The sequence below is a fragment of the Plecotus auritus genome (assembly GCF_963455305.1).
Source record: "Plecotus auritus genome assembly, chromosome: 2".
NCBI lineage: Eukaryota > Metazoa > Chordata > Mammalia > Chiroptera > Vespertilionidae > Plecotus > Plecotus auritus.
The window spans coordinates 69,451,696-69,479,454 of record NC_137771.1 but is presented as its reverse complement, the minus strand read 5'-3'; the positions used below and the strand labels follow the sequence as shown (position 1 = coordinate 69,479,454).

The 27,759-nt window shown below is 40.1% G+C and overlaps 1 protein-coding gene across 1 annotated transcript in view; it reads right to left on the bottom strand.

The window, feature by feature from the left end:
• The window catches only part of LOC308242858 (guanylate-binding protein 6-like), a 45,268-nt gene extending 18,655 nt beyond the window's left edge, over positions 1-26,613 (bottom strand). The window contains exons 1-6 of the mRNA XM_080657555.1: positions 26,373-26,613; positions 18,242-18,446; positions 16,819-16,946; positions 14,020-14,129; positions 13,619-13,815; positions 1,174-1,419 (exon numbers count right to left, since the gene is read on the bottom strand). Of these exons, the coding sequence (XP_080513681.1) occupies positions 1,174-1,419; positions 13,619-13,815; positions 14,020-14,129; positions 16,819-16,946; positions 18,242-18,431 (871 nt within the window). The 5' untranslated portion in view covers positions 18,432-18,446; positions 26,373-26,613. The remainder of the gene's footprint in view (positions 1-1,173; positions 1,420-13,618; positions 13,816-14,019; positions 14,130-16,818; positions 16,947-18,241; positions 18,447-26,372) is intronic.
• Between the last annotated feature and the right edge of the window lie 1,146 nt (positions 26,614-27,759).

Sequence of the window (27,759 nt, the reverse complement as noted above, 5' to 3'; positions counted from 1 at the left end):
ACTACTTCTTTCTACTATCATTGGTATACTCAGACAGTTAGATATTAACAAGAGACCAGAGAGCTAACAGAATCAGAATCCGATAAAGCCTGATTAAGTAGAAAAAAATAGCCTTATAGTCACCCTGGGGAGTCCACCCAACTAACCAGGATGGGAGAAAATGGTGCAGAGGGAATTCCTTTACTAAGTACCTGAGCAATAGGAGCCCAATGACTAAGCTAGGAAGCATGTGCAACAGGAGCCAAAATGTGGAACATATGTGGGGGAGGGCACAAAACTGGGAAAAGTTGGGGGAAAGAATGCCTAGGGGAAGGGTGCAAGCCTTGAAGAAAACGGGAAAGAGATTGGATAGTTTTCAAGAAAGCCTGCTTTTTCGCATACCCAAATATATAGGGGAAAGGTTAACAAATACCTCAGGGCAGTAGCTGCCCTCTAGTCTGACAGTTGTCTCCCTGAGAGTATACTTCGCTTTTCACTTTAATAAACCTTGCCATTATCATATAAAACTCCTCCTACAACAGGGTCCCTGAAATTCCTTTCACACAACACCACAGAAGAACATATTTCCTCCAGTGACACTATTGTTCCATTAACTCTTAATTTCTATGTTTTTTCAGGCCACAAAGCTAAAATAATTCAATATTCACCTTTATCTAAAGTACTAAAGGATATCTGGAAAACACAATTTCCCATTGAAAATCTTAGAAGCAAATTGTTTACATAGGTAGATAGATGAGGCAGGGTAAATGTGACCCTATATTTTTCTGAATTCTGAAGTTTCCTGTAAATTTTCAGAGCTTTATGGGCTAAGGTGCATTATTAAATTGCTCTAAATGCACAAAATATCTTTTGTATTCTTCTTGCAAATCTCATTCATTATAAAGGACTCCAACTAAGGAAATAGTGTATTCTGTTTTTTATCCCCAGTTAGTGATTCCTTTTTAGTAGATGTTTTATATGTATGGATGCTGCAGATTTTGCTGTTAATGGTTGTGCTTTTGGAGATGAATTTATAAACACCCAAAAGTGTGATAAGTATACCTGTGTCTTCGTGGAGTATGAATATCTGTAGACTCACAATTCCATGTAGAATCAAACACAAATCCTAGAGAACACATCCTGTAATATATTCAACAAATATGAGGCCCCACAAAATGTGAAATGAAGACTCACGTTTCCCAGTTACCATGATTCCCTCCCTGAGGGTCTTGGTTTTCGTCTGGGTGAGGATGTAAGAACAGAAATTCTTTATTTGTTCCTTGAAGTTAGAATCCAGTTGGTTGTCTACAACCTTCTCAATATTGGCTAGTAGTTTTTTGTCATTTGTTGGCCGGTCAAAGACAAAACACTTTCGTCTTGGAAAGAAATGCCGGATGCACTCTCTAGGGAGATTAGATATTTGAGCTTTGGGATTGAGGCCTGAAAAATTAAAAAAACAAAAACAAAACAGTTATTACAGTAGGAGTAGTCTGAGGACAAGGGACCTAAAGACCTTTATGACAGGGATTTTTGTATATTTGCCATATTCTCTTTGTATAACTCCCGTTTATAACCCCTTTAGCATGGACATCCAAATGCTTCTTTAACATCAAATTTACCAATGATACAACTTTAGGGGGAAATTTTGGAAGAGATTAAATATGCTTAAAAAACAACAACCTATTGCTGTTATCAGACCTAAAAATGGTAGAGTATATTGTCAATATTAGCTATTGAATGAATAACAGAAACATGGGTCAAATGTAAGTTTTTGGTCTACTTGATGCCATGGGAAAATGAAGCTGTGGATCATAATGAAGAGCCCAAACAAGACTTAATGAAGCAATGTTAGAAATAACACCAGATTATTTAAGGAAAACTGTTTAGATGCTAAAAATAATGTGTACAGCATTAGCTTTTATAAAAATAAAATCCTCTGAAGAGTGAAGAGTAAATGTAGCTAAAACATAATTTTAAGTTATCACCATTAGTCTCTAAACTCTTTAAGGTAAAGAACTATATTTCATTTGAAAGCTTTGCTGTTCTGTGTAGCCCATTTCTCACTGTTCTGAGAAACCATAAATGGAAACATGAAATCAAGAGTGTATAAATCAGAAGTGGAATTTCTTTCAAAGTTTCATCAGATACCTACATGCCCATGTAGATGTAACCCATTCAAGTATTTTTATTATTTTGAAATTGTGCATGGGTAAATATGTGGAAATTGAAAAAAAAAAAAAGCTGTAATACAGATAGAAAGAATTAACATAATTAAAATGTCTATAATGCCCAGAACAATCTATAGATTCAACACAATCCCTCTCAAAATACCAATGGTGTTTTTCACATCACTACAATAAATAATCCAAGAGTATATATGAAACCATAAAAGACCTTGAATAGCCACAGAAATACTGAGAAAGAAGGACAAAGTTGGAGGTATCATGGTACCTGATATCAAACTATAATACAACTAGAGGCCTGGTGCATGAAATTCGTGCATGGGGGCGGGAGGTCCATCAGCCTGGCCTGCACCTTCTCCAATCCTGGACCCCTCGAGGGATGTCTGACTGCCTCTCGCAATCTGGGACTGCTGGCTCCTAACTGCTCACCTGCCTGCCTGCCTGATCACCCCTAACCCCTCTGCCTGCCTGCCTGATTGCCCCTAACTGCTCCCCTACTGACCTGATCTCCCCTAACTACTCCCCTGCTGGCCTGATCACCACTAACCGCCTCTGCCTCTCCCAGCACCCAGGACCCAGGATTCCCTCCTCTGGCTGGTTGCAGGCACCCAGGACCCGGGCTTTCCTCCCTTTGGCCAGCCACAGGCACCCAGGACCCAGGCCGGCTTTGCCCAGGCCTGCTGCATCTGCAGGGGACTGTGAGTGGGCAGCTTTGCCCTGGCCACAGCCACAGGCGCCCAGGACCACGGGGCAGGAAGCTTGTCCCTCTCCTGGGCTGCAGGCACAGGCACAGCCACTGGTGCCCGGGACCTCCAGGCAGGCAGCTTGTCCCTCTCCCAGGCCACAGCCACAGGCAGTGGCATCCTGGACCATGGGGCAGGCAGTTTGTTTCTCCCCCGGGCCACAGGTGCAGGTGCAGCCATTGGTGCCCAGGACTGCGGGTCAGGCAGCTTGTCCCTCTTCCGGGCCACAGGCACAAGTGCAAAAGCTGGCACCCGGGACCACAGGGTGGGTGGTTTGTCCCTCTCCTGGGCTGTAGCCTGGTTGGTCCCCATTCCTGTCTCATGAACTCATTTGTGCCTGGGTGGTTCCCAACCCTCCCTCCCCAGCTCATTTGTGCCTGGCTGGTCCCCATTCCTCTCTACCCAGTGTTGAGTGTCTGAGCAGTTCCAGTGCCAGGGCATGAGGGCATGATGAGCATTTGCATATTATCTCTTTATATAGGATACTATGGTAATCAAAACAGCATAGAGCTAGAATAAAAACAGACAAATAGATCAATGGAACACGACAGAGTCCAGAAATAAACACACACAAATATGATCAATTAATAGATGACAAAGGAGATAAAACAATATACAATGGGGTAAAAACAGTTTATTCAATACATGGTGTGGGGAAAATTGGACAAATACCCACAAAAAAAAGAAACTATATGACCTTCTTACACCATATACCAGAATAAGCTCAAAATGCATTAAAGGCTTAAATGTAAGACTTGAAATCAAAAAACTACTAGAAGAAAACAGGAAGTAAAATCTCAGATATTTTTCTTAGCAATGTATTTCTTTTTATATCTCTCCTCTGGTAAGGAAAACAAAATAAATAAAGAAATAGGATTACAGAAAATGAAATACTTTTTGCACAGCAAAGGAAGCCATCAGCAAACAAACAACCACCTGAATGGGAGAACATATTCTCCAATGACACATCTGATAAGGTATTAATAACCAAAATTTATAAATAACTTATACTATTCACCATAGGAACAAACAATCTGATTTAAAAGTGAGCAGAAAACCTGAATAAAAACTTCTCCAAAGAGGACACACAGGTGGCCAACACAGGTATGAAAAGATGTTCAACATCACTAATCATCAAAGATATACAAATTAAAACCACAATGAGATATCACCTCATGCCTGTCCAAATGGCTTTCATCAATAAATCAACATACAATAAGTGTTGGCACTGTTGGTGGGTATGCATATTTGTACAGTTACTATGGAAAAGAGAATGGAGGTTTCTCCAAAGAATTAAAAATAGAACTACCTTATGGCCCAGTGACTTCACTTCAGGTTATATATCCGAAGAAATCTAAAACACTAATTCAAAAAGAAAATATGACTCCTATATTCATTGCAGCATTATTTACAATAGCCAAGATATGGAAGTAACCTATGTGCCCCAAAACAGACAAGTAGATAAAGAATAGGTAGTACATATACACAATGGAATACTACTCAATGATAAAAAGGAATGAAATTGTACCATTTGAGACAGCATGTATGAATCTAGAGAGTACTGTGCTCAGTGAAGTAAGTTAGACAGAGAAAGACAAATATCATATTACTTCACTTATTTGTGGATTCTAAAGAACAAAATAAACAAACAAAATTGATACAGACTAATACATATAGAGAAAAAAGTTGATGGCTGCATGAGGAGAGTGGGGGTGAAAAAAGTGAAGGCATTAACAAATACAAGTTGGTATTTAGAAAATATTCATGGGGATGTAAAAAACAGCATATGGAATATAGTTAATAATATTGTAATATCTATGCATGGTGCCAGGTGGGTACTTGAAATATAGGGGGGATCTCGTTGTAAAGTATGTGTTATCTAACTACTATGCTATATATTTGAAAAAAATACAAAATGGTATTGAATGTAAACTATAATTGAAAATAAGTGTCAGTGAGTGAGGGACATTTAAATCCGGCAGGAATATCAGAGGCTGGCAGTCCAGGCTCTCCTAGACAGGGAGCATGTACCACCACCACTGTGGGCACTCCCTGGACTGTGGGGTTTGGGAACAGAGCCCTTGCCATCTTGAAGGGGAGATCAGCCTCTTCTAGGAACTCCTCAGCACCACCACCCAGACTGGCCTTGGACACTGCCCCTGACCCTGCAGCCACTCCAGTCAAAATCCTGCTGCCTTGCCTGCAGACCTGCAGACCCTAGGACTTCCACCTCCAAGGGTCATGGCTCCCGAGCAGTAAGTGTGACTTCCTCCTCTCTGGCTGCTGACCTCCAGACACCACTCGCACCTTTCCAGTGTGCAGGCCTCCTAAGCCCACTGCCTCAAAGGCGCTCTTTGGTGCTGCTGTGAGCCCCAGCTGGGTGCACTCATATCCAAATAAGGCCACATGCCCAGACAGTAGAAATTGGGACTACCACCTTCCTTGCTGCCTGCTCACAGACACGGCAGGTCATGCAGCTTCAGGGCTAGGGCCCCTCTGAGTGCTCCACCTTGGCAAACAGCATCTGGGTGCCTCTGTGATTTGCTGCTGGGTGCGCGAATCCAATAAAGGGCACAAGGTCCCAGCAGCAAAAACTGAGTCTTCCCAATCCACAGCTGCCAACTGTCAGACACCAAATCACACATTTCCAGAGCACAGGAAAAGGCAGCACTGAACACCAGTAACTTGACTCTTGGCACATACACGCTGGAACTCTGTTTCTCATCATGTGCACACAAGGATCCCTGATTCTCAGTACACGCATACTGAGTGCCAGTGACTCCAATTCTCAGCACACATGAACACAGGGACCCTGATTCTCAGCGCGAGGCCACACCAAGTGACAGAGACTCTGATACTCAATTCTTGGCATGTGCACATGGGGACTCTAACTCCTGGTGCATGCCAGGGGACTCTTATTTTGGATGCATTAATGTGGGGACTTGTTTTTTCAGCGTGGCACATAAGGGGTCTCTCATTCTAGGTGCATGCACAAAGCTGCACTGAGCACCAGTGACTCTGATTCTCGGAGCAAGTGGCACGCCCTGACCCATGGCAGCCACAGGTCTTGGTGTCAGAGCTCTTCAGCAACACTCGGGTGGCACGACATTCCCACTGCACATGGTTCAGGCCACTGCAACTCAGCATTTGGAGCTTCTGGTGAAAGTTAGAATGCGAAGACAATGAACCAATCACCAGAGGAAAGAAAAAGAGGAATCACCAAGAAAGGAAATAAGTGAAACGAAGGCAAGCATGCAATATGACAGAAAAAGAATTCAGACTAATGGTCATACAGTTCATACACCGGATGGATGTGAAAATCAGCAACCAATGCAAAAATCAGGAAGAAATCAAAAGTGATATAGCTACAATCAAAACCGCTATGGAAGGTTTCAACAGTAGACTAGAAGAAGCAGAGGACTGAATTAGTGAGATAGAAGATAAGGTAGAGAAACAAGCCCAATTTGAACACCAACTGGAGAAAAAAATTAAAAAGCAGGAGAGCCTAAGGGAGCTTTGGGACAACATGAAATGTAGTAACACATAGGACAAGAAAAGGAGCAAGGACTAGAAAATCTATTTAAAGAAATAATGACAGAAAACTTCCCTGATATGGGGAAGAAAATAGTCACACAAGTACAGAAAGTCCCAAGCAAGATGAATCCCAAAAGACCCATACCAAGACACATCATAATTACAATGGTAAATGTTACCGACAAAGAGAGAATCTTAAAGGCTGCAAGAGAAAGACAGAGAGTTACCTAAAAAGGATCTCCCATCAGATTATCAAAATATTTCTCAGCAGAAACACACCAAGCTAGAATGGAATGGAATAAAGTATACAAAGTCATGCAAAGCAAAGGACTGAATCCAAAAAATACTCTATCCAGCATGACTATCAATCAAAATTGAAGGGAAATCAGGAGCTTCACTGACAAGAAAATGCTAAGAGAGTTTATCACTACCAAGCCAGCAATGCAAGAAATGCTAAAGGGAATGCTGTAAAGGGAAGAAATAGACAGGGAGGAAGGAACACAGGCATAAAGTACAGAAATGGCTACAAACAAGTACCTATCAATAATAACATTAAATGTAAATGGATTAAATGCTCCAATCAAAAGACATGAAGTACCTGAATGGATAAGAAAAAATGATATATGTAAATAAATAAAAGAGAAAGATGCAAATTGACCATACCTCAGCTACACCCACCAGCCAATCGGGAGTGAGTATGCAAATTAATCCAACAAAGATGGTGGGTTAATTTGCATATGCAGGCACCCAGCGACCTGGGTCCTGGGAACATCCTCAGGACCCAGGCCGCTCAAAGCCTGTAGGCCCTGAGCTGTTGGGGTCCCAGAACGCCCCAGGCCACTCCTCAACTATGGGCCTTGGGGCAGCTTGGCTTGGAGCAGGGTGGCAGAGGCTTGAGCAGGGCCTGAGCGAAGCTGGGGCACCCAATCCATGGAAGAGGCTTGATTGGAGCCTGGGGGCCCTGCCCAAGCCATGGCAGAGACTTGAGCAGGGCCTGAGCAGAGATGGAGAGCCCTGCCCAAGCCATGGCAGAGGCTTGAGCATGGCCTGAGTGGAGCCAGGGAGCCCTGCCCAAGCCGTGGTAGAGGTAGAGCAGAGCTGGGGGGAGGGCCTGCCCAAGCCACAGTGGTGGCTTGAGCAGAGTGGAGGGGTGGGGGAAAACCCTGCCCAAGCCGTGGAGGCTTGAGCAGGCCGAGAGACGGGGGGATGGGGGCGGGTATCAGCCTTGGCTTGCCAGCAGTCCTGCCTCTGTGCATGAGCTGCAGATGAAACACCTTTTCTGACCTCTCATTGGCTAAGCTCCCTGTATGCCACTGGTAATGTTCTTGGTAACTTGGGTAATAAGAATCCAAAAAGGTGATCTAGGGTGTTTGCACCACACTCCTGGAGGAAAAAACGAAGGTCCACTACTAGAGGACTAAGAAATGTCATATCCTGCCCTAGAGGGTTTTGCTCAGTGGATAATGCCTTGGCCTGCCGAACACAGGGTCTGGGTTCAATTCTGATCAAGGGCATGTATCTAGGTTGCAGGCTCCTCCCTGGCCAGGACCCAGGTCAGGGCTCATGTAGCAGGCAACCAATCAAAGTGTCCCTCTCACTTCGATGTTTCTCTCTGTCTTTCCCTCTCTCTTACACACTCTCTAAAAATCAATGGAAACATATCCTCAGGTGAGGATTAAAAAAAAAGAAAGGAAGGAAGAAATGTCATATCCTATGAAAGACACATCTTGAAAATGCCTAAAGAAAGTTGTCATTTTTTCATGGTGAAGGGACTAGAGTCCATGTTGATCAAAACACCTTGGTGGCTGTGGTGGTTGGCAGTGGCTGCAGCAGCGGGGTGATGGGGCTGGCACCTTCCCCTGATAAGCCCAGTCACCTCCTGCAGATGGCGGCCAGACTGTGGCTTAGGCCCACTCCTAGGGAAGCGGGCCTAAGCCATCAGTAGGACATTCCCTGAGGGCTCCCAGTCTGTAAGAGGGAGAAGGCTGGGCTGAGGGTCCCCCTCCAATATATATTAGGGGCCCAGTGCATGAATTCATGCATGGGGGAGAGCCTAGCCAGCCTGGCCAGGGGGAGGGGACATGGGCAATTGACCTGCCTACCTGCTGGTCGAACTCCTGATCGAAGGGACAATTTGCATAGTAGCTGTTTATTATATAGGATATACACTGAGTGGCCAGATTATTATGTGGTCAGAGATAATAATAATCTGGCCACTCAGTGTATATGCTATCTACAGGACACCCACCTCAGAACAAGGGACTCACACAGACTGAAAGTGAAGGGTGGAAAAATATCTATCAGGAAAATGGAAATGAAAAAAGTGCTGGGGTAGCAATACTTATATCTGACAAATTAGACCTCAAAGTGAAGTCCATAACAAGAGACAAGGAAGGCCACTTCATAATTCTAAAGATATCGATGCAACAAGAGGATATAACTCTGGTAAACATATATGCTCCCAATGCAGGAGCACCTAAATACATAAAAAAAACTTCTGGAAGATATCAGGGGAAAGATTGACAGCAATACAATCATAGTAGGAGACTTTTATACCCCATTAACATCACTGGATAAATCCTCTAGACGAAAAATCAGCAAAGAAACAGCAATCCTAAATGATTCACTAGATCAGATGGACTTAATCGACATCTTTAGAACTTTCCACCCCAAAGCTACAAAATATACATTCTTTTCCAGCACACATGGGACATTTTAAGACAGACTACACACTGGGACACAGGCAAAGTCTCTCCAAATTCAAGAAGATTGAAATCATATCAAGCATCTTCTCAGATCACAGTGGCATAAAATTAGAAATCAACTAAAATAAAAACAAGCACAAAAATTCAAACACTTGGAGGCTGAATAGCATACTATTAAACAATGATTGGGTTACCAAAGATATAAAAGAAGAAATAAAAAAATCCTAGAAACAAACAACAATGAAAACACAACAATACAAAATCTATGGGACACAGTGAAAGCAGTCCTGAGAGGGAAGTTTATAGCCTTACAGCCTACCTCAAAAAACAAAAAACAAAAACTGATAATAAACAATCTAACTCTGCAACATGAAGAATTAGAAAGAGAGCAATAAGAAAAGCCCAGAGTGAGCAGAAGGAAGGAAATAATAAAGATCAGAGCAGAAATAAATGAAATAGAGACTTAAAAAAATACAGAAGAGCAATAAAACCAAGAGCTGGTTCTTTGAAAAAATAAACAAGATTGATGAACCTAAAGCTAGGTTCACCAAGAAGCAAAGAGAGAAGACCCAAATAAACAAAATCCGAAAGGAAAGAGGTGAAATAACAACAGATCCCACAGAAATATGAAGGATTGCAAAAAAAAAAAAAATACTATGAACTCTGTTTCAACAAACTGGTCAACCTAGAAGAAATGCACATATTACTAGAAAGATATGGCCTTTCAAAAATCAAAAAGGAGGAATAAAAAATCTGAATAGGCTGATAACTGTGGAGTAAATTGAAGCAGTAATCAAAAAACTTCCAACAATCCAAAACCCTGGACCAGATGGCTTAACAGGGGAGTTTTACAAAACATTCAAAAAAGAAATAAAACCTACCTTCCTCTGACTATTCCAAACAATTCAAGAGGAAGGAATACTTCTTAGCTCTATCTAGGAAGCCAGCATTACCCTAATCCCAAAACCAGATAAAGACAATACAAAGAAAGAAAATTACAGGCCAATATCCTTCATGAACATAGACACCGAAATTCTCAACAAAATTCTAGCAAATCGAATTCAGTATTACATTAAAAATATTATACACCATGACCAAGTGAGATTTATTCCGGGGATGCAAGAATGGTACAATATCCACAAATCAATAAACGTGATACATCACATAAACAAACTGAAAGATAAAAACCATATAATCATATTTATTGATGGAGAAAAAGCATTTGACAAAATCCAACACCCTTTCTTGATAAAAATGCTCAGCAAGGTGGGAATAGAAGGATCATACCTCAACATAATAAAAGCCTTATATGACAAACCCTCAGCCAACATCATACTCAATGGGCAAAAACTAAAACCATTTCCCCTAAGAATAAGAACAAGACAGGGAGGCCTATTTTCACCACTCCTGTTTGACATAGTACTGGAAGTACTAGCCATTGTGATCAGACAAGAAGAAGAAATAAAAGGCATCCAAATTGGAAAAGAAAAAGTAAAACTGTCCTTATTCGCAGATGACATGATATTGTACATAGAAAACCCCAAAGACTCCATCAAAAAACTACTAGACTTAGTAAAAGAATTTGGCAATTTAGCAGGGTACAAAATTAACACCCAGAAGTCTATGGCTTTTCTATACATAAATAATGAACTCACAGAAAAAGAAACTAAAAAAGCAATCCCATTTACCATTGCAACAAAAAAAATTAAGATACCTAGGAATAAATTTATCCAAGGAGATAAAGGACCTGTACAGGATGCTGAAAAAGGAGATAGAGGAAAATATGAACAAATGGAAGAATATACCATATTCATGAATTGGTAGAATCAACATCATAAAAATGACAATACTATCCAAAGCAATCTACACTGAGTGGCCAGATTATTATGATCGCTGAAGATATAGATATATAGATATAGATATAGATATAGATATATAGATATATAGACGTATAGATATATAGATATGTAGATCTAGAGATATATAGATATATATTAGAGGCCCAGTGCATGAATTCGTGCATGGGTGGGGTCTGGCCAGCTTGGTCATGGGGAAGAGACATGGGCAGTTCACCATCCTGCCTGCTGGTCGAAATCCTGGTATAGGGGACAATTTGCATATTAGCCTTTTATTATATAGAATATACACTGAGTGGCCAGATTACTATGTGTTCAGAGATTGTAATAATCTGGCCACTCAGTGTATAAATTCAATGCAATCCCCATTAAAATACCAATGGTATACTTCAATGACCTAACACAGACTCTCCAAAAATTCATCTGGAATAAAAAAAAAAAGACCCGAAATAGCTGGAGCAATCTTGAGAAAGAAGAACAACGTTGGAGGGATCACAATAGCAGACACCAAGCTGAACTACAAAGCCACGGTTCTCAAAACTGTCTGGTACTGGCACAAGAACAGACATAGACCAGGGGAACAGAACAGAAAACCCAGAAATTGACACAAGCCTCTATGCTCAATTAATATTTGACAAAGGAGGCAAGAGCATACAATGGAGTCAAGACAGTCTCTTCAATAAATGGTGTAGGGAAAATTGGACAGATACACGCAAAAAAATTAAACTAGTCCACCATCTTACACCATATACAAAAATAAACTCAAGATGGATAAAGGACTTAAATGTAAGATGGGAAACCATAAAATCTTAGAAGAAGCCACAGGCACCAAAGTAGCAGACATTTTTCTTAGCAATATCGTTATTGATACAGCTCCTAGGGCAATGGTAACTAAGGAGAAAATAAGCAAATGGGACTACATCAAAATAAAAAGCTTCTGCACAGCAAAAAAAACCATCAACAAAACAACAAGAAAGCCCACTGCATGGGAGAACATATTTGCCAATGTTATCTCCAATAAGATTTTAATCTCCAACATTTACAGGGACTCATACAACCTAACAAAAGGAAGATAAACAATACAATCAAAAAATCGGCAAAAGACCTAAACAGACACTTTTTGAAACAGGACATAAAGAAAGTCAAGAGACATATGAAAACATGCTTAAAGTCACTAAATCATCCGAGAGGTGCAAATCAAAACAACAATGAGGTACCATCTCACACCTGCCAAAATGGCTATCATCAACAAATCAACAAACAACAAGTGCTGGAGAGGATGTGGAGAAAAAGGAACCCTTGTGCACTGATGGTGGGAATACAGACTGGTGCAGCCACTGTGGAAAGCAGTATGGTGTTTCCTTAAAAAAATTAAAAATGGAATTTCCATTTGATCCAGTAATACCACTTCTAGGAATATATCCCAAGAAAACAGAAACACCAATCAGAAAGGATATATGCACCCCTATGTTCATAGCAGCACAATTTGCAATAGCTAAGATTTGGAAACAGCCTAAGTGCCCATTAGCAGATGAGTGGATTAGAAAACTTTCGTACATCTACACAATGGAATACTAAGCTGCTGTGAAAAAGAAATTCTTACCATTTGCAATAGCGTGTATAGAACTGGAGAGCATTATGCTAAGTGAAATAAGCCAGTCAATGAAAGATAAATACCACATGATCTCAGTCATTTGTGAAATATAAAGAACATTATAAACTCATGAACAAAAATAGATAAAGAGACACAAAAGCATCAAACAGACTGTCAAACTACAGCGGGAAGGCAGGGGAGGGTTGATGGTGGGGCGGGTAGGAGATCAACCAAAGGACTTGTATGAATGCATATAAGCATAACCAATGGACACAAGACACTGGTGGGGCGGGGGGGGCGCAGGGGTGAGGTGAGGGCATGTGCTGGAGGATAGGGGACTCAGGGGGAAGGTCAATGGGGAAAAAAAAGGAGACATAAGTACTACTATTTGTAATACTTTAAACAATAAAATTAAATTTTAAAAAGAGAAAATTATTTTAAAATATCTTTGATATAGAAATTAAAATTATATTCTGATAATTATCAAAAATTACACAAATGGGTAGATTGAAAAGACAAAATATACTACTTCAGGTTTATGAGAACATAAAGTCATTTTTATAAATAACATATGTATAAAGATATTAGAAAGCTATATGCTCATTTTTAGAAGAATTATGTGAATTACATGAAATATATTTTTTCATTAGTAGGCTTTTCATTGTAATTTTATGCCAAACTAGTATTTGATCAGCTAGTATTTCCTCAACACAGAAAAGCAGAAGCTAAAATAATAAACATAAATGTCTGCTCTTTAGAAGGCTTTAGCACCACTCCTTTCAAAGTTACAGTTGGATTCTCAGTTACAATGTGTAAAGAACAAATGGGTTATGAATAGTTTTACTCTACTTTAGGCTCTACTTTTCTTATGTGAACTTAAACTCCAGTCCAGAGAGCTTTTCAACCCATTCCCAGCCACCATTTCTGCAGACTTCTAGTCTCAGGTACAAATGCAACTCCAGACATGATGTTTAGTACCTCCCACCCTGTATTGGACCATCCACTGTCCAGCATGCTCTGTTACCTGGAACCAGCTTCAAGGCATTCTCCAGGTACTCATCTTCTGTGATAGGGTGACCATTTAACTCCAGCTCCAGGGAGAAATCCCGTACAGTCCAGATAAAGTCTGGAAAGAAACTCACAAACTCTATTGAATCTTCTATTCCATCTGGTGTAGGGGAGGACTTTGCCCTGATGAGTTCTGTCAGCTCTGTCACATAACTAGGACCTGGCTAAGGAAAATAAACTTTCTACGCACAATTCCCACATTTCTCTCATTAAAAGAAAGAGTATTATAAACACTCTCTTTCACTCTGGTTCCCTTGGTCTACCAAAAGCAACTAAGTGAGAGGAAAGGAGAAACTGACTGGATCTCCATTTCCATTGACACCATAACACATGGAGGTTGGGTTCCTGGAAGGATACTACAGCTGCTCCAGGGCCTGGTGGTTGATGGTGCTCAGGCTGTTGTAGACGAAGCTGCTACACAGAAGCACGGCCAGGGCAAAGATCCATGAGTCATTCTTAGGGTCGCCCTGGAAGTACATTAGAGCAAGACATTCAGGGGTTTACCCTATAGAAATTCATTCAGACACTAAGTCTAACAGTCCTTCCTTTTATTTCAAGTAATGCACTCACAATGCAAATGAGTAAGTTTGAAGACGGGAATAAATATACATATGAGCTTTATCAATTACAAAAACATTACTTGTGACTGTGATTTTGTCATCCCAGGGTTTTCTTTTTAATGAATTGGATGAAATAAAATAACATATAAAGTAATTTAGTGCAGCACCTGGTGTGCTATTATGTTAAATGAACCGTGTTAGCACATGTTTATTCTACATATATTTGTTGGTCATGGACTATATAAAATATTCCATAGTTAACATAACTGGGGATATATTCAAGAAATATTTATGGGATGCTACTGAATATTTCCACTGTTGTTAAAATTAAAAAGCAGTTTAAAGTGACAAATATTACTTTCAAGGTGACTATTTCAAAGCCATGATGAACATCTATAGCAAGGAATATAACAAGAATAATATCTATAGGATGTTTTTATCAAAGTAATGTATATAAGCATTGGAACCTATAGCTATAAAAGTAATTTAAGGAGGGAGAGAGGGAAGAGATCAACCGAAGAACTTATATGCATATATGCACAAAATATGGACACTGACAATAGCTGAAGGCCTGCAAAGGGGATAGGTGTGGGGAAGAGGTGGTCATTACGAGGGGGAAAATTTGTAATACTTTCAATAATAAATATAAATTTTAAGAAGTATTAAATTAAAATTTACAAGTCTATCATGGAAGAACAGAGCTCTGAAAGTTATAAAATTTTACATAACATGAAGTCTTCCTCAGCATCTTGATTGAAAATTAAGAAGTTAGCAGAGTGTGAATTCAAATAAGTGAATATATCTTGCACATGGAAAGACCCCCAGAAACAAAAGTAGACATGGCAGCATACAGAAGTTTTTTCAATAAAAGTGAAGTTATTTGATCTGACTGGAACAGAGGGTAGGTCAAGAAGTTAAAGCTGGATAGTGAACCTAGTGCAACCAGAAGAAGGACCTTAAAGGAGGGGTTAATTTGTTTGTATAAAACACAGCAGGTCTAAATAATGGCACAATACAGAATTTTTCTTCTATTATAAACACTGTCTAAAGTTGTTCCCCAGAGAAAAAGTGGATAATACCTAGAAATTTTGGAGGGAAATGCTGATTTGTCCATTTATCTTCCAAAGCCCAATTTAAAAAAATGATTACAATAAGAAGTGGCACTTATGACAAACAATAGGTTATTTAGACAGCAAGACTGTTTGATATATAAAAATAAACACAAAATTCCTAAGTCTTCCTTGGAGAGAAATAAAAAGTTGTAGAAATTTAGGTACTATCCTATCTAATAAAAGAGTTATATGCAAATTGACCATCACTCCAACACACAAGATGGCTGCCTCCATGTGGACACAAGATTGCTGCCACAAGATGGCTAGCAGGGGAGGGAAGTTGGGGGCCACCAGGCCTGCAGGGGAGGGCAGTTAGGGTTGACCAGGCCTGCAGTAGAGGGCAGTTGGGGGCAATCAGGCTGGCAGGGAAACAGTTAGGCATCAATCAGGCTGGCAGGGGAGTGGTTAGGGGGTGATCAGGCTGGCAGGCAGAAGCGGTTAGGGGCAACCAGAAGGCAGGAAGGTGAGCAGTTGGGAGCCAGCAGTCCTGGATTGTGAGAGGGATGTCCGACTGCCCTTTTATGCCCGATTCCACCGGGGTCCCAGATTGGAGATGGTGCAAGCTGGGCTGAGGGACACACCCCCCATGCACGAATTTTGTGCACCAGGCCTCTAGTCTATATAATAAAAACCTAAGCGACCATTACTGCAGAACGACCAGAACAACTGTCCCTATGATGCACACTGACCACCAGGGGGCAGATGCTCATTGCAGGATCTGCTCCCTGGTGGACAGTGCACTCCCACAGGGGGAGTGCTGCTCAGCCAAAAGCTGGGCTCACAGCTGGCGAGCACAGCAGCAATGGCAGAAGCCTCTCCTGCCTCTGCAGCAGCGCTAAGGAGCAGCAAGCCTAGCCGTAAGAAGCAGCGGCAAGCAGGCGGGTGTAAGAAATGAAGGTCCCAGACTGCGAAAGGGCGCAGGCTGGGCTGAGGGACCCCGCCCCAGTGCACGAATTTTGTGCACCAGGCCTCTAGTTTCCAAATAAGTCTCAAACTAAAGCAGAAAAGGAGAAATCATTCATTTTACCCTTTAATAGAAAACTAAAATATCAAAGACCCATCTTAAAATGTTGTAGGACAAACACTTGCTTTTATAGAGATATCTCATTCAGAGGTATCTCAAGTCTTCCAGAATGCTAGGTGAGTACTTGGTGAACTTCACCAGAGGACTGCAGACTTTTTGAGGGCAGGGTTTTTACATTGGTCACTAGTATCTACAGTACTAACGTAGAGTCCTGGGAATATGGTGCTCAGCAATTGTTTATTAAACTGAATCAAATTATTCACCCAGTGTCTAGAAATAGAAAAAAAATTGCTCAATGTACCATGACACCTTACCTAGAAATAAGAGTCAAACAAGTGAGCATTTGCCTGATATATAGTTAGATTTCTAGATTTCACAAATAGATCAAGCAGTTAAGTTAAAGAGTTCATTATGAGAATATCCAAGTTGAAAACATTTTATCTGTGACTCTATGCCTTACCTTTTCCACATCGCCCAGGCCCTCGGTGTCTAGAAGGACCAGAGTGCAATCAGGCTTATAGGGGTGAGGCACACACCACATCCAGATGCCCTTGGTTTGAGACTGCACTGTAGAGCCCAGAGGGAAACCTATAAAGGAAGGGGAGACCCAACCCACAGTGACAACAGACAATCTAAGCAGCCAAGGGGCTACACAGTCAGACTTTTTGGAATGGAAGTACCCCAGAATATAAGATGGTGCTGTCTCTATTTTGTAAGAATGCTTTACTTTGTGTGTCATCTATTTGAAGGAGGAGATGAATGTTAACTGTGAAAATGATACCCAACAAGAGCTCACAATGGAGGTGAAGTGCATCCATGAATCAGACATAATAAAGGTCACTGAATACCATAATAAGAGCATTTTAAAGAAAGGTCCAGTAAAGGCCGAATATCAGTGGATAGAAGAGAGACATCTAAAGAAAAAGAAATTCAGATAATATTTTTCCAATCAAAGTGATAAAAATAAAAATGGCAAATGGTGTGGGAGAACTTGTTAACCACAATGGGATATGAACAAACAAAAACATTTAAACATGATGATATATATGCAATTATCTTTATACTAGAGGCCCGATACATGAAGATTCATGCAAGAATGGCCCTTCCTTCCCCTGGCTGCTGGCACCACTGTGCTCCAGCCTGGAGCCACCTATCTACCTTTGCTCCGGCCCAGAGCCACTTTTTCACCTTCCCACACTGCCCAGAGGCCCGGAGTGGTTGGGATGGTGCGGAATGCCTGCGTCGTTGCCATGGCAACGACACAAGTGCCCCACCCTTTGCCACTTGGCACCTGTGTATGCAAATTAACGTGCCATCTTTGTTGGGTTAATTTGCATACTCACTCCTGAGTGGCTGGTGGGTGTCACGAAGGTATGGTAAATTTTCATCTTTCTCTTTTCTTAGTGTAGATATTCATGGGAAAAGCAAAATTCTAGAGAAAGCAATAAATGTTATGAGCAAGAGAGGAGGCACAATTTCAAAACCCCAGTGTTGGCACAGGTAAAAGAAGGAGTCTATGCATTACTAGGAGGGATTTTCCTTAACAGAAGTAAAACTATAAATATGGTAATAGAATAGATTAAGGTAATAATTTAGTGATGAGAATTAGACTTAGAAGTTTGGTTTATTGAGAGGAATTTAGTTCTCTCTTCATGTAACGAAGGAAGAAAACTAATAAGCTGTGATATAGTTAGAGTAAAAACAATTGGCCCTGGCCTAAGATAACACCAATTAAGGTAGTAATTTATTAGTAAGAATTCGAATTAGAAGGTTGGTTTATTGAAAGGAATTTAGCTCTTTCTTCATGTGACTAGTGAAGAAAACTAAGAAACTGTGATATAGCTAGAGTCAAAGAATTGTTTTCTGCCTGAGATACCACTCACCATGATTCTGTCCTGCAAGCCGATTCATCAAGTAGGATTTGCCTGTACGATACAGTCCTGCAATGGCCACGACCACCACTGGCTGAGAAATCTGGTCAAGAATCTCTAGAGCTTCCTGATTCACTGACAGATGCTCATTGTTGTTTTCCACCAGGCAAATGGGGGCCATCATGTTGGGAGTAGATGCCATGGCAACCTTGCAAACCTAGAAGAACATCCCAGTAGAAATAAGCTTACAATGCTATTTGAAATGAAGCAGAGTTGTGCAAAGCACCCATCATCTTAGGACAATGTGAGTGTTGTACTTTGTTCCTGTCATAGTAAGCATAAGCCAAGCCCTGAAGTGAAAAATTCATCTATTTTTGGTTCTGTGCTTACAGTGAATCTCTGCAAGGGCCAAAGTGTTCCAAATGCTTTGAGGACCTCAGACTGAATGCTGTTGCTGGCACTGGGCAGCCACATCTTGTAATGCAGTTGAGTGGCTCTACCCAATGGCAGGATCACCACTGAGAAGCAAAGCCATCACCTCATGTGAATACCCTCTCCCCAAACATAAGGCTTAACCAGCGGTTAAGAGGATCCTGAGAAAGGACCTGCCTGAGACCAGAGCAACTTGGCGGCACAGCCAATAAATTTTAAGCCATAGGTTTCATGTATCTCTCTGTCTCATTGTCCTCATTGTTGAGAACAGTTATAGAACTAGTGATGAGTATGACTAGTATTCATCACAATCTAAGTTTTTAGCCTGACAATTTGGTTTGACATATGACAGATCAATAAAATGTACTAGTAATATCTATTTATGATACTGAAGGAGTTTGGGGTTCCAGAAGAGAAACAACTTTTGATTTTTCTCCGTTTTGAGAAGTCTTCAAAATTCTTTTGGCCACAAAGTTTACCAGTCATTCCCTGTTTAGAGAAACTGAGTCTTGTGTTATTTATTTTGTTTTTCAAAATGAAGTGTGCATCAAAATTTAAAAATTGATTGATGTTATAAGGCATTAAAAAGTATATATTAATAAAAATGTCAATAAAGAATAACAAGAAGTCCTTCCAATTTTTGCATCATCCAAGTCCTGTTGAAAATATCCTTGTGATTGAAAAAAATCAACAACTATGTAAGACTATAGAGGAAATAAAAAGTGATATAGCTACAATAAAAAACACTATGGAAAGTTTGAACAGTAGACTAGGAGAAGCAGAGAACTGAATTAGTGAATTAGAAGACAGGACAACAAAACACCCCCAAACTGAACTCCAATTGGAGAAAATAATTAAAGGCCAGGAGGAGAGCCTAAGAGAGCTTTGGGGCAACATGTAATGAAGCAACATATGAATAATAGGTGTGCCAGAGCAACAAGAAGAGGAACAAGGATTAGAAAAACTATTTGAAGTAATAATGTCAGAAAACTTCCCTGATTTATGGAAGAAAAAGTTCACACAAGCACAGAGAGTCCCAAACAAGAAGAATCTGAAAAGACCCACACCAAGACTCATCATAATTACGATGGCAAATGTTCAGGACAAATAGAGAATCTTAAAGGCTGCAAGAGAGAGACAGAAAGTTACTTACAAGGGATCTCCCATTAGATTATCAAATGATTTCTCAACAGAAACACAACAGACAAGAAAGGAATGGAAGGAAGTTTACAAAGTGATGCAAAGCAAGGGACTGAATCCAACAATATGCTATCCAGCAAGGCTACCATTCAAAATTGAAGAGGAAATAGGGAGCTTCACAGACAAAAAAAAATAAAAAATAAAAAAAATAAGGCTAAGAGAGTTTATCACTACCAAGCCAGCAATGAAAGAAACGCCAAAGGGACTGGTGTAAAAAGAAGAAATAAAAATAAAACCAGAAGAAGGAACACAAGCACAAAAAATAACAATGGCTACAAACAAGTACCTAACAATAATAACTTTAAACATAAATGGTCTAAGTGCTCCAATCAAAAGACATCAGTGGCTGAATGGATGAGAAAACACGACCCATTAAACTGAGTGGCCAGATTATTATGATCTCTGAACGCATAATAATCTGGCCACTCAGTGTTTATCCTGTATAATAAAAGGCTAATATGCAAATTGTCCCCTCCACCAGGAGTTCGACCAACAGGCAGGCCAGCCAACCGCCCATGTCCCCTCCCCCTGACCAGGCTGGCCGGACCTCACCCATGCACAAATTCATGCACTGGGTCTCATATATATATATACACATACACATACACACACACACACACACACACACACACACATATACATACTGAGTGGCCAGATTATTATGTGTTCAGAGATCATAATAATCTGGCCACTCAGTGTATATGCTGTCTACAAAAGACCCACCTCAGAACAAGGGACTCACATAGACTGAAAGTGAAGGGATGAAAAAATATCTTTCAGGCAAATGGAAATGAGAAAAAAGCTGGGGTAGCAATACTTATATATGACAAAATGAATGCCATAACAAGAGATAGGGAAGGCTACTTCATAATACTAAAGGGATCGATACAACAAGAGGATAAAACCCTGGTAAATATATATGCACCCAATGCAGGAGCACCCAAATACATTAAAAAAAAAATTCCTGAAAGATATTAAGGGAGAGATCAACAATAATACAATCATGGTAGGGGACTTTAATACCCCACTCACATCACTGGATAAATCCTCTAGGCAAAAAAATTAGCAAAGAAACACCAATCCTAAATGATTCACTAGGTCAGATGGAATTAATTGATATCTTCAGAACATTTCACCCCAAAGACATAAAATATAAGGTTCTTCTCAAGTGCACATGGGACATTTTCAAAGATAGACCACATAATAGTCACGGGCAAAGTCTCTCCATATTCAAAAAGATTGAAATCATACCAAGCATCTTCTCAGACCACAATGGCATAATATTAGAAATAAACTACAATAAAAACAATCAAAAAATTCAAACATTTGGAGCTAAAAAGCATTCTATTAAACAAAGATTGGGTTACCAAAGAGATTAAAGAAGAAATTTAAAATATCCTGGAAACAAATGACAATGAAAACACAACAATCCAAAATCTATGGGACACGGTGAAAGCAGTCGTGGAGAGGGAAGTTCATAGCTATACAAGCCTATCTCAAAAACAAAAACACGAAAAAAGTGATAATAAATTACCTAACTCTACAACTTAAAGAATTAGAAAGAGATAAAAAAGAAAAGTCCAGAGTGAGCAGAAGGAAGGAGATAATAAAGATGAGAGAGGAGATAAACAACAGAGATAAAATAAATAAATAAAAAAAGATCCTTTGAAAAGATAAACAAGATTGATGAACCTCTAGCCAGGCTCACCAAGAAGCAAAGAGAGAGGACCCAAATAAACAAATCAGAAATGAAAGAGGCAAAATAACAACAGACCCCACAGAAATACAAAGTATTATTTAAAAATACTATAAACAACTCTGTTCCAAAAGACTAGACAACCTAGAGGAAATGGACATATTCCTAGAAAAATACAACCTTCCAAAACTCAATCAGGAAGAATCTAAAAATCTCAATAGGCCAATAATTATGAAGGAAATTAAAACAGTCATCAAAAATCTTCCAGCAAACAAAAGCCCTGGACCAGATGGCTTCACAGGGAAGTTTTACCAAACATTCAGAGAAGAACTAAAACCTATCCTCCTCAAACTATTCCAAAAAATTCAAGAGTAAAGAACACTTCCAAGCTCATTCTATGAAGCCAGCATTACCCTAATACCAAAACTGTATAAAGACAACGCAAAGTAAGAGAATTGCAGGCCAATTATCCCTCATGAACATAGATGCCAAAATCCTCAACAAATTTCTAGCAAACCAGATCCAGCATTATATCAAAAAGATCATACACCATGACCAAGTAGGATTTATCCCAGGAATGCAAGGATGGTACAATATCCGCAAATCAATAAACGTGATACATCACATAAACAAATTGAGACATAAAAATCTCACAATCATATCAATTGATGCAGAAAAAGCATTTGACAAAGTCCAACACCATTTCTTGATCAAAAACCCTTAGCAAAGGGGATAGAGGGATCATACCTCAACATAATAGAAGCCTTATATGACAAACCCACAGCCAATATCATACTCAATGGGTGAAAACTAAAATCATTTCACCTAAGAACAGGAACAAGACAGGGATGCCCACAATGACAACTCTTCTTCGACAAAGTTCTGGAAGTGCTAGCCATAGCGATCAGACAAGAAGAAGAAATAAAAGGCATCTAAATTAGAAAAGAAGACATAAAACTGTCATTATTCACAGATGACATGAAACTACATAGAAAACCCTAAAGACTCCATCAAAAAATCATTAGATTTAATAAATGAATTTGGCAATGTAGCAGGATACAAAATTAGTGCCCAGAAATCTATGGCATTTTTATATACCAATAGTGAACTTACAGAAAGAGAGATTTTTAAAAAATCCCATTTACCATTGCACCAAAAAAATTAAGATACCTAGGAATAAACGTAACTAAGCAGGTAAAAGACCTATAGACGGAAAAGTACAGGACACTGAAAAAAGAGATAGAGGAAGACATAAACAGATGTAAGAACATACTGTGTTCATGGATTGATAGAATCAACATCATTAAAAATGTCCATACTACCAAAAAAAATCTATAGATTCAATGCACACCCCATTAAAATACCAATGGCATATTTCACAGATCTAGAACAAACTCTCCAAAAATTTACCTGGAAAAAAAAAAAAAGACCCTAAATAGCTGCAGCAATCCTGAGAAAGAAAAAGAAATTAGGAGGGATCTCAATACCAGATATCAAGCTTTATTACAAAGGCCTTGTTCTCAAAATGGCCTGGCAAAAGTATAGACATATAGACCAATGGAATAGATAAAGAACCCAGAAATGGACCCAAACCACTATGCTCAATTAATATTTGACAAAGGAGGCAAGAGCATACAATGGAGTCAAGAAAGTCTCTTCAATAAATGGTGTTGGGAAAATTGGACAGATATATGCAAATAAAATAAACTAGACCACCAACTTACACCATATACAAAAATAAACTCAAAATGGATAAAGGACTTAAACGTAAGACAGGACACCAAAAAAATCATAGAGGAGTCCATAGGCAGCAAAATCTCAGACATATGGCGAAGCAATATCTTCACAGATATTGCTCTTAGGGCAATGGAAACTAAAGAGAAAATAAACAAATGGGACTACATCAAAATAAAAAGCTTTTGCACAGCAAAAGAAACATCAACAAAACAACAAGAAAGCCTACTGTATGGGAGAACATATTTGCCAATGTTATCACCATTAAGGGGTTAATCTCCAACATTTACAGGGAACTCATACAACCTAACAAAAGGAAGATAAACAACTCAATCCAAAAATGGGCAAAGGACATAAATAGACACTTTTCGAAGGAGGACAGAAGGAAGGCCAAGAGACATATGAAAACATGCTCAAAGTCACTAATTATCCGAGAGATGCAAATCAAAACAACAATTCAGTATCATCTCACACCTGTCAGGATGGCTATCATTAACAAATGACAAGTGCTAGCTAAGAAGCAGAGAAAAAGGAACCCTCGTGCACAGCTGGTGGGAATGCAGACTGGTGCAGCCACTGTGGAGAATAGTATGGAGTTTTCTCGAAAGAATAAAAATGGAACTCCCATTTGACCCAGTGATCCCACTTCTAGGAATATATCCCAAGAAACTAGAAACACCAATCAGAAAAGGATATATGCACCCCTATGTTCATAGCAGCACAATTTACAATAGCTAAGTGTCCATCAGCAGATGAGTGGATTAGAAAATTGTGGTATATCTACACAATGAAATACTACGCTGCTGTAAAAAAGAAGGAATTCTTACCATTTGCAACAGCGTGTATGGAACTGGAGAGCATTATGCTAAGAGAAATAAGCCAGTCAGTGAAAGATAAATACCACATGATCTCTCCCATCTATAATAATAAAAGTGTAATATGCTAATTAGACTGGATGACCTTCCAGATGAAGCCAGGGCTGCAAGGGAAGCCCGGGTCCTGGGTGCCAGAGGGAAGCTGGTGCTGGCAGCAGGGGGAAGGAAGGCCTACTCTTGCATGAATTTCATGCATTGGGCCTCAAGTGTGGAATATAATAAACAACATAAACTGATGAACAAAAACAGGACCAGAGACAGAGAAACATTGATCAGACCATCAAACCTCAGAGGAAGACAGGGGAGAGTGGGAGGAAGGGAGAGAGAAAGGACTTGTATGCATGCATATAAGCTTAACCAATGGACACAGACACTAGGGGGGTGAGGACACCAAGGGGGGGGGATTGGTTCAATAGGGCGATAAGGATACATATGTAAGACCTTAATCAATAAAGAAAAAAACATAAATAAAACAAACTCTATAAATAAATAAAAACTATCCATGTGAAAATATCAAGTGGGTCTGCAAAATTCCTGGACATGGCTGACCTAGGACTTTGTTAGGGCGGAGAAAGGACTTCTTATATTCCAGGAAGTGCTGTGCTGGTCCTTCCTAATTTTCAGAACATACCAAGAATGAAGCTAGCCGGGAGGTGTCCTAAGCAAGTATGAGCCTGAGCAGTGAATTATAGCCGTGTCAGGGGACAGCATGCTCCTTTCCCAACTTTTATGGATGTGACTGGGAGCTGGGGGTGAGGCCACAATCATAAGGCAGCTCATATGTATCTGGTCCCCTTTCTTCCTTCCTTCCTTCCTTCCTTCCTTCCTTCCTTCCTTCCTTCCTTCCTTCCTTCCTTTCTTTCTTTCTCTCTTTCATTGTTTTTTTCTTCATCTTTCTCTTTTTCCATTCAATAAATAAAGGCAAACCAGAGCTCTTGAGCCAAGTCTGCTCTTGAGAAAAAAATTTAAATTTAAAATTTTGTATAAGCAGTGAATCTAATGTGGAATTAGAATAGGACCAATAGTCCAACCTGGTGCACATTACAATGAGGAAACTGAGCTCATGCCTGAAGAAGCTGCCTCCATGCCCCATCCCATTAAACAGCCAGGAGAAGACCCTAATCTCTCATCTCTCCATGCACCCACATTCCCTGCTCCACTTGCTGCTGTCCTGGTTATGGGAAGTCCTACTAAGCTGTCACCTCACAACTACCACTGCCCCTAACGGGGAAGCTAAAGCCAGCAGCTGAGCCCTGCAGTCCAGGCTACCAGGCTACAGGTGTCCCTACCTCTCCATTCCTCAGTCCATTCTGAATCAGAAAGTGAGAGGTTTAAGCTCAGGACCAAGTTGCTGGCAAAAGAAAGTTGAATTCCCACTTCTGTCCCACAGCTCCTCAGGTCAGTGTGTCCCAGAACAAGCTCCTAGGTCCTTCTCACTCCTCCTTGCTCCCACTCCTCCTACCACTTTTCTGTCACTAGTTTACAGAAGTTAAAAAAAAAAAGCTGAGAAACTTTTTTTTCCATTCTTACAAAGGAAGCAGCAAAACAACTGAACCAAAAAACAATAATTCGTGTAATTTTTTGGTAGGGACTAAACATTTGGAAACTGCAGAATAAAAACCCAGCTTGGACCTTATAGTTATTTTTAATAGTTGATTAAAATATGTGAGAATGAAGTATTTCATCTATATACGACTTTATAGAATTTTTGGAATATTAAATACAGTTGATACAATAAAGAATGTTTTAATGTTTAAATTGTATGTTAAGGATCATCTTTCCTCTGTTTTTTCAATGTCCCACAGACATCAGGGAAATGTGTGAGATGGGGAGGGGAAGATGGAGGAAGTGACTGCAACCAGCGCTTCTTAGGAAAGGACAGGTTTGGTTCCTCAATCACAGAAAGGACTTCAGCCCCTTCAAGCAGGTGATGTAGGGTGCACTCCTCCTTCTCCCAGGCAGGGCTCTTTGTGCAGCCTGGGAGGGTGCCAAAAAGGGAGCAGGGCATCCCAGGAACAAGCTGTGCCCGCTGCCACTCTGCAGCAGCCTTCCATCCAAACAGAGGGGCTGAGCTGCCTCCAGCTTATAGCCCACAGGCCACCCCTCCTCTGCCCCCACCATCGGCCAGCTGCCTCCAGGGCTGATGTTATTGTTGATGTTACTTAATGAACATGTGCAGGAAATCCAAGTCTCTGAGCGAACTTACCTGTTTCCTAAGCTGCAGACAGAGGGATAAATTCTCTCCTCTGGCCTTGCTCCTCAGGAGTCTGGCTCCCCAGGGTGCTCACAGTTCTCTTTAGAAGCTGAAAATCAAGCCGGATATTACAGCGAAGCAGTTTCAGTGAGGTTGGTTAAGAACTAAAATCGAAAGGACACATCCTTTTCTGGGAAGTTAAGTGTTGGACTTTCACCCTTCTCCCATCACGATATTACAGCAAAGCAGTTTCAGTGGGGTTGAGAAGAACTAAAATCTAAAGGACACATCCTTATCTGGGAAGTTAAGTGTTGGACTTTCACCCTTTCCCCTCCACCCTAAGGCATGAGATGGGCCAGGGTGGGAGGACATGTTTCGCTCACACCCAGCTCAGAAATCCCAGGCTGGCACCTCCTCCTCAAGGGGCTTGTGTCCCCTGCCCCCACAGTGAACACAGCTGCAGGGCTGAATGTGAGCCAGTAACAGCAGGCTGACAGGTCTACAGCCTGCCTCTCAGAGGTACTTTGGAAAGGCAATGAGGTATTCTTATTGTTGTTGTTGTTTTAATTTTATGCTAAGACTGCCTTTTCATTTCTGGCTTTTTGAAAAACTTTTATTTTTAATTAATCCTTCTTCATTATCAATGACTGTGTGCATAAAACTCTCCTATTTTTCCAATCAAGAGATAATCACTAGTATTTTGTAGCATATTCTCCCACTTACTGTTGTGTGTTGTTTTTCTTTGTGGTGGCTCTGTGGGGGATTGTAAGGGTCCTGAGTTTATATTTGGAGTGTTATTTCAGTAAAATAACATAAAAATACAAACTCCAAAGTGAACATTCAAAATGAACAAATAAATCATAACCATGAACAAGTTTTTAAAAGTTGAAAAGTACCACAAATATTGTCTGTTTTCTGGTTTTATCATCTATTAAGTTCATTCTCCATATTTGCATTTTTACCTGAATAATTCAGAAAAAAATATGTAATTGCACAGGATTCAACTCTATTAGACTATTAAAAAACTGTGTAATCAAAGTATTTTTTTATACCTCTTATCTTCTGGACGGATATAGGTAGAAGCTGTTATTAGAACAATTTTGGGTTAGTTTCATTGCTTATTTTTCTCTGCCTAGAATATTCTGAGTTGGTTTCAAAGACATTAAAATGTTAATTCCACTTTCACCAACATGTTTGGTTGAAATTGGCTCTTTGACAACATAGTAAAAACAAAGCAGCAGCAGCTAGATGTTAGATTTATTTTTATAGATTTATCATAAGTAGATTACTAAAATGAAATACTTGTTTCAAGAAAGCTGTTACATTGAATACAGTATCATAACATAAATTAAAAATCTGAAAATTGAAATTTCCTCCTTTAATATGGGATATAATACTA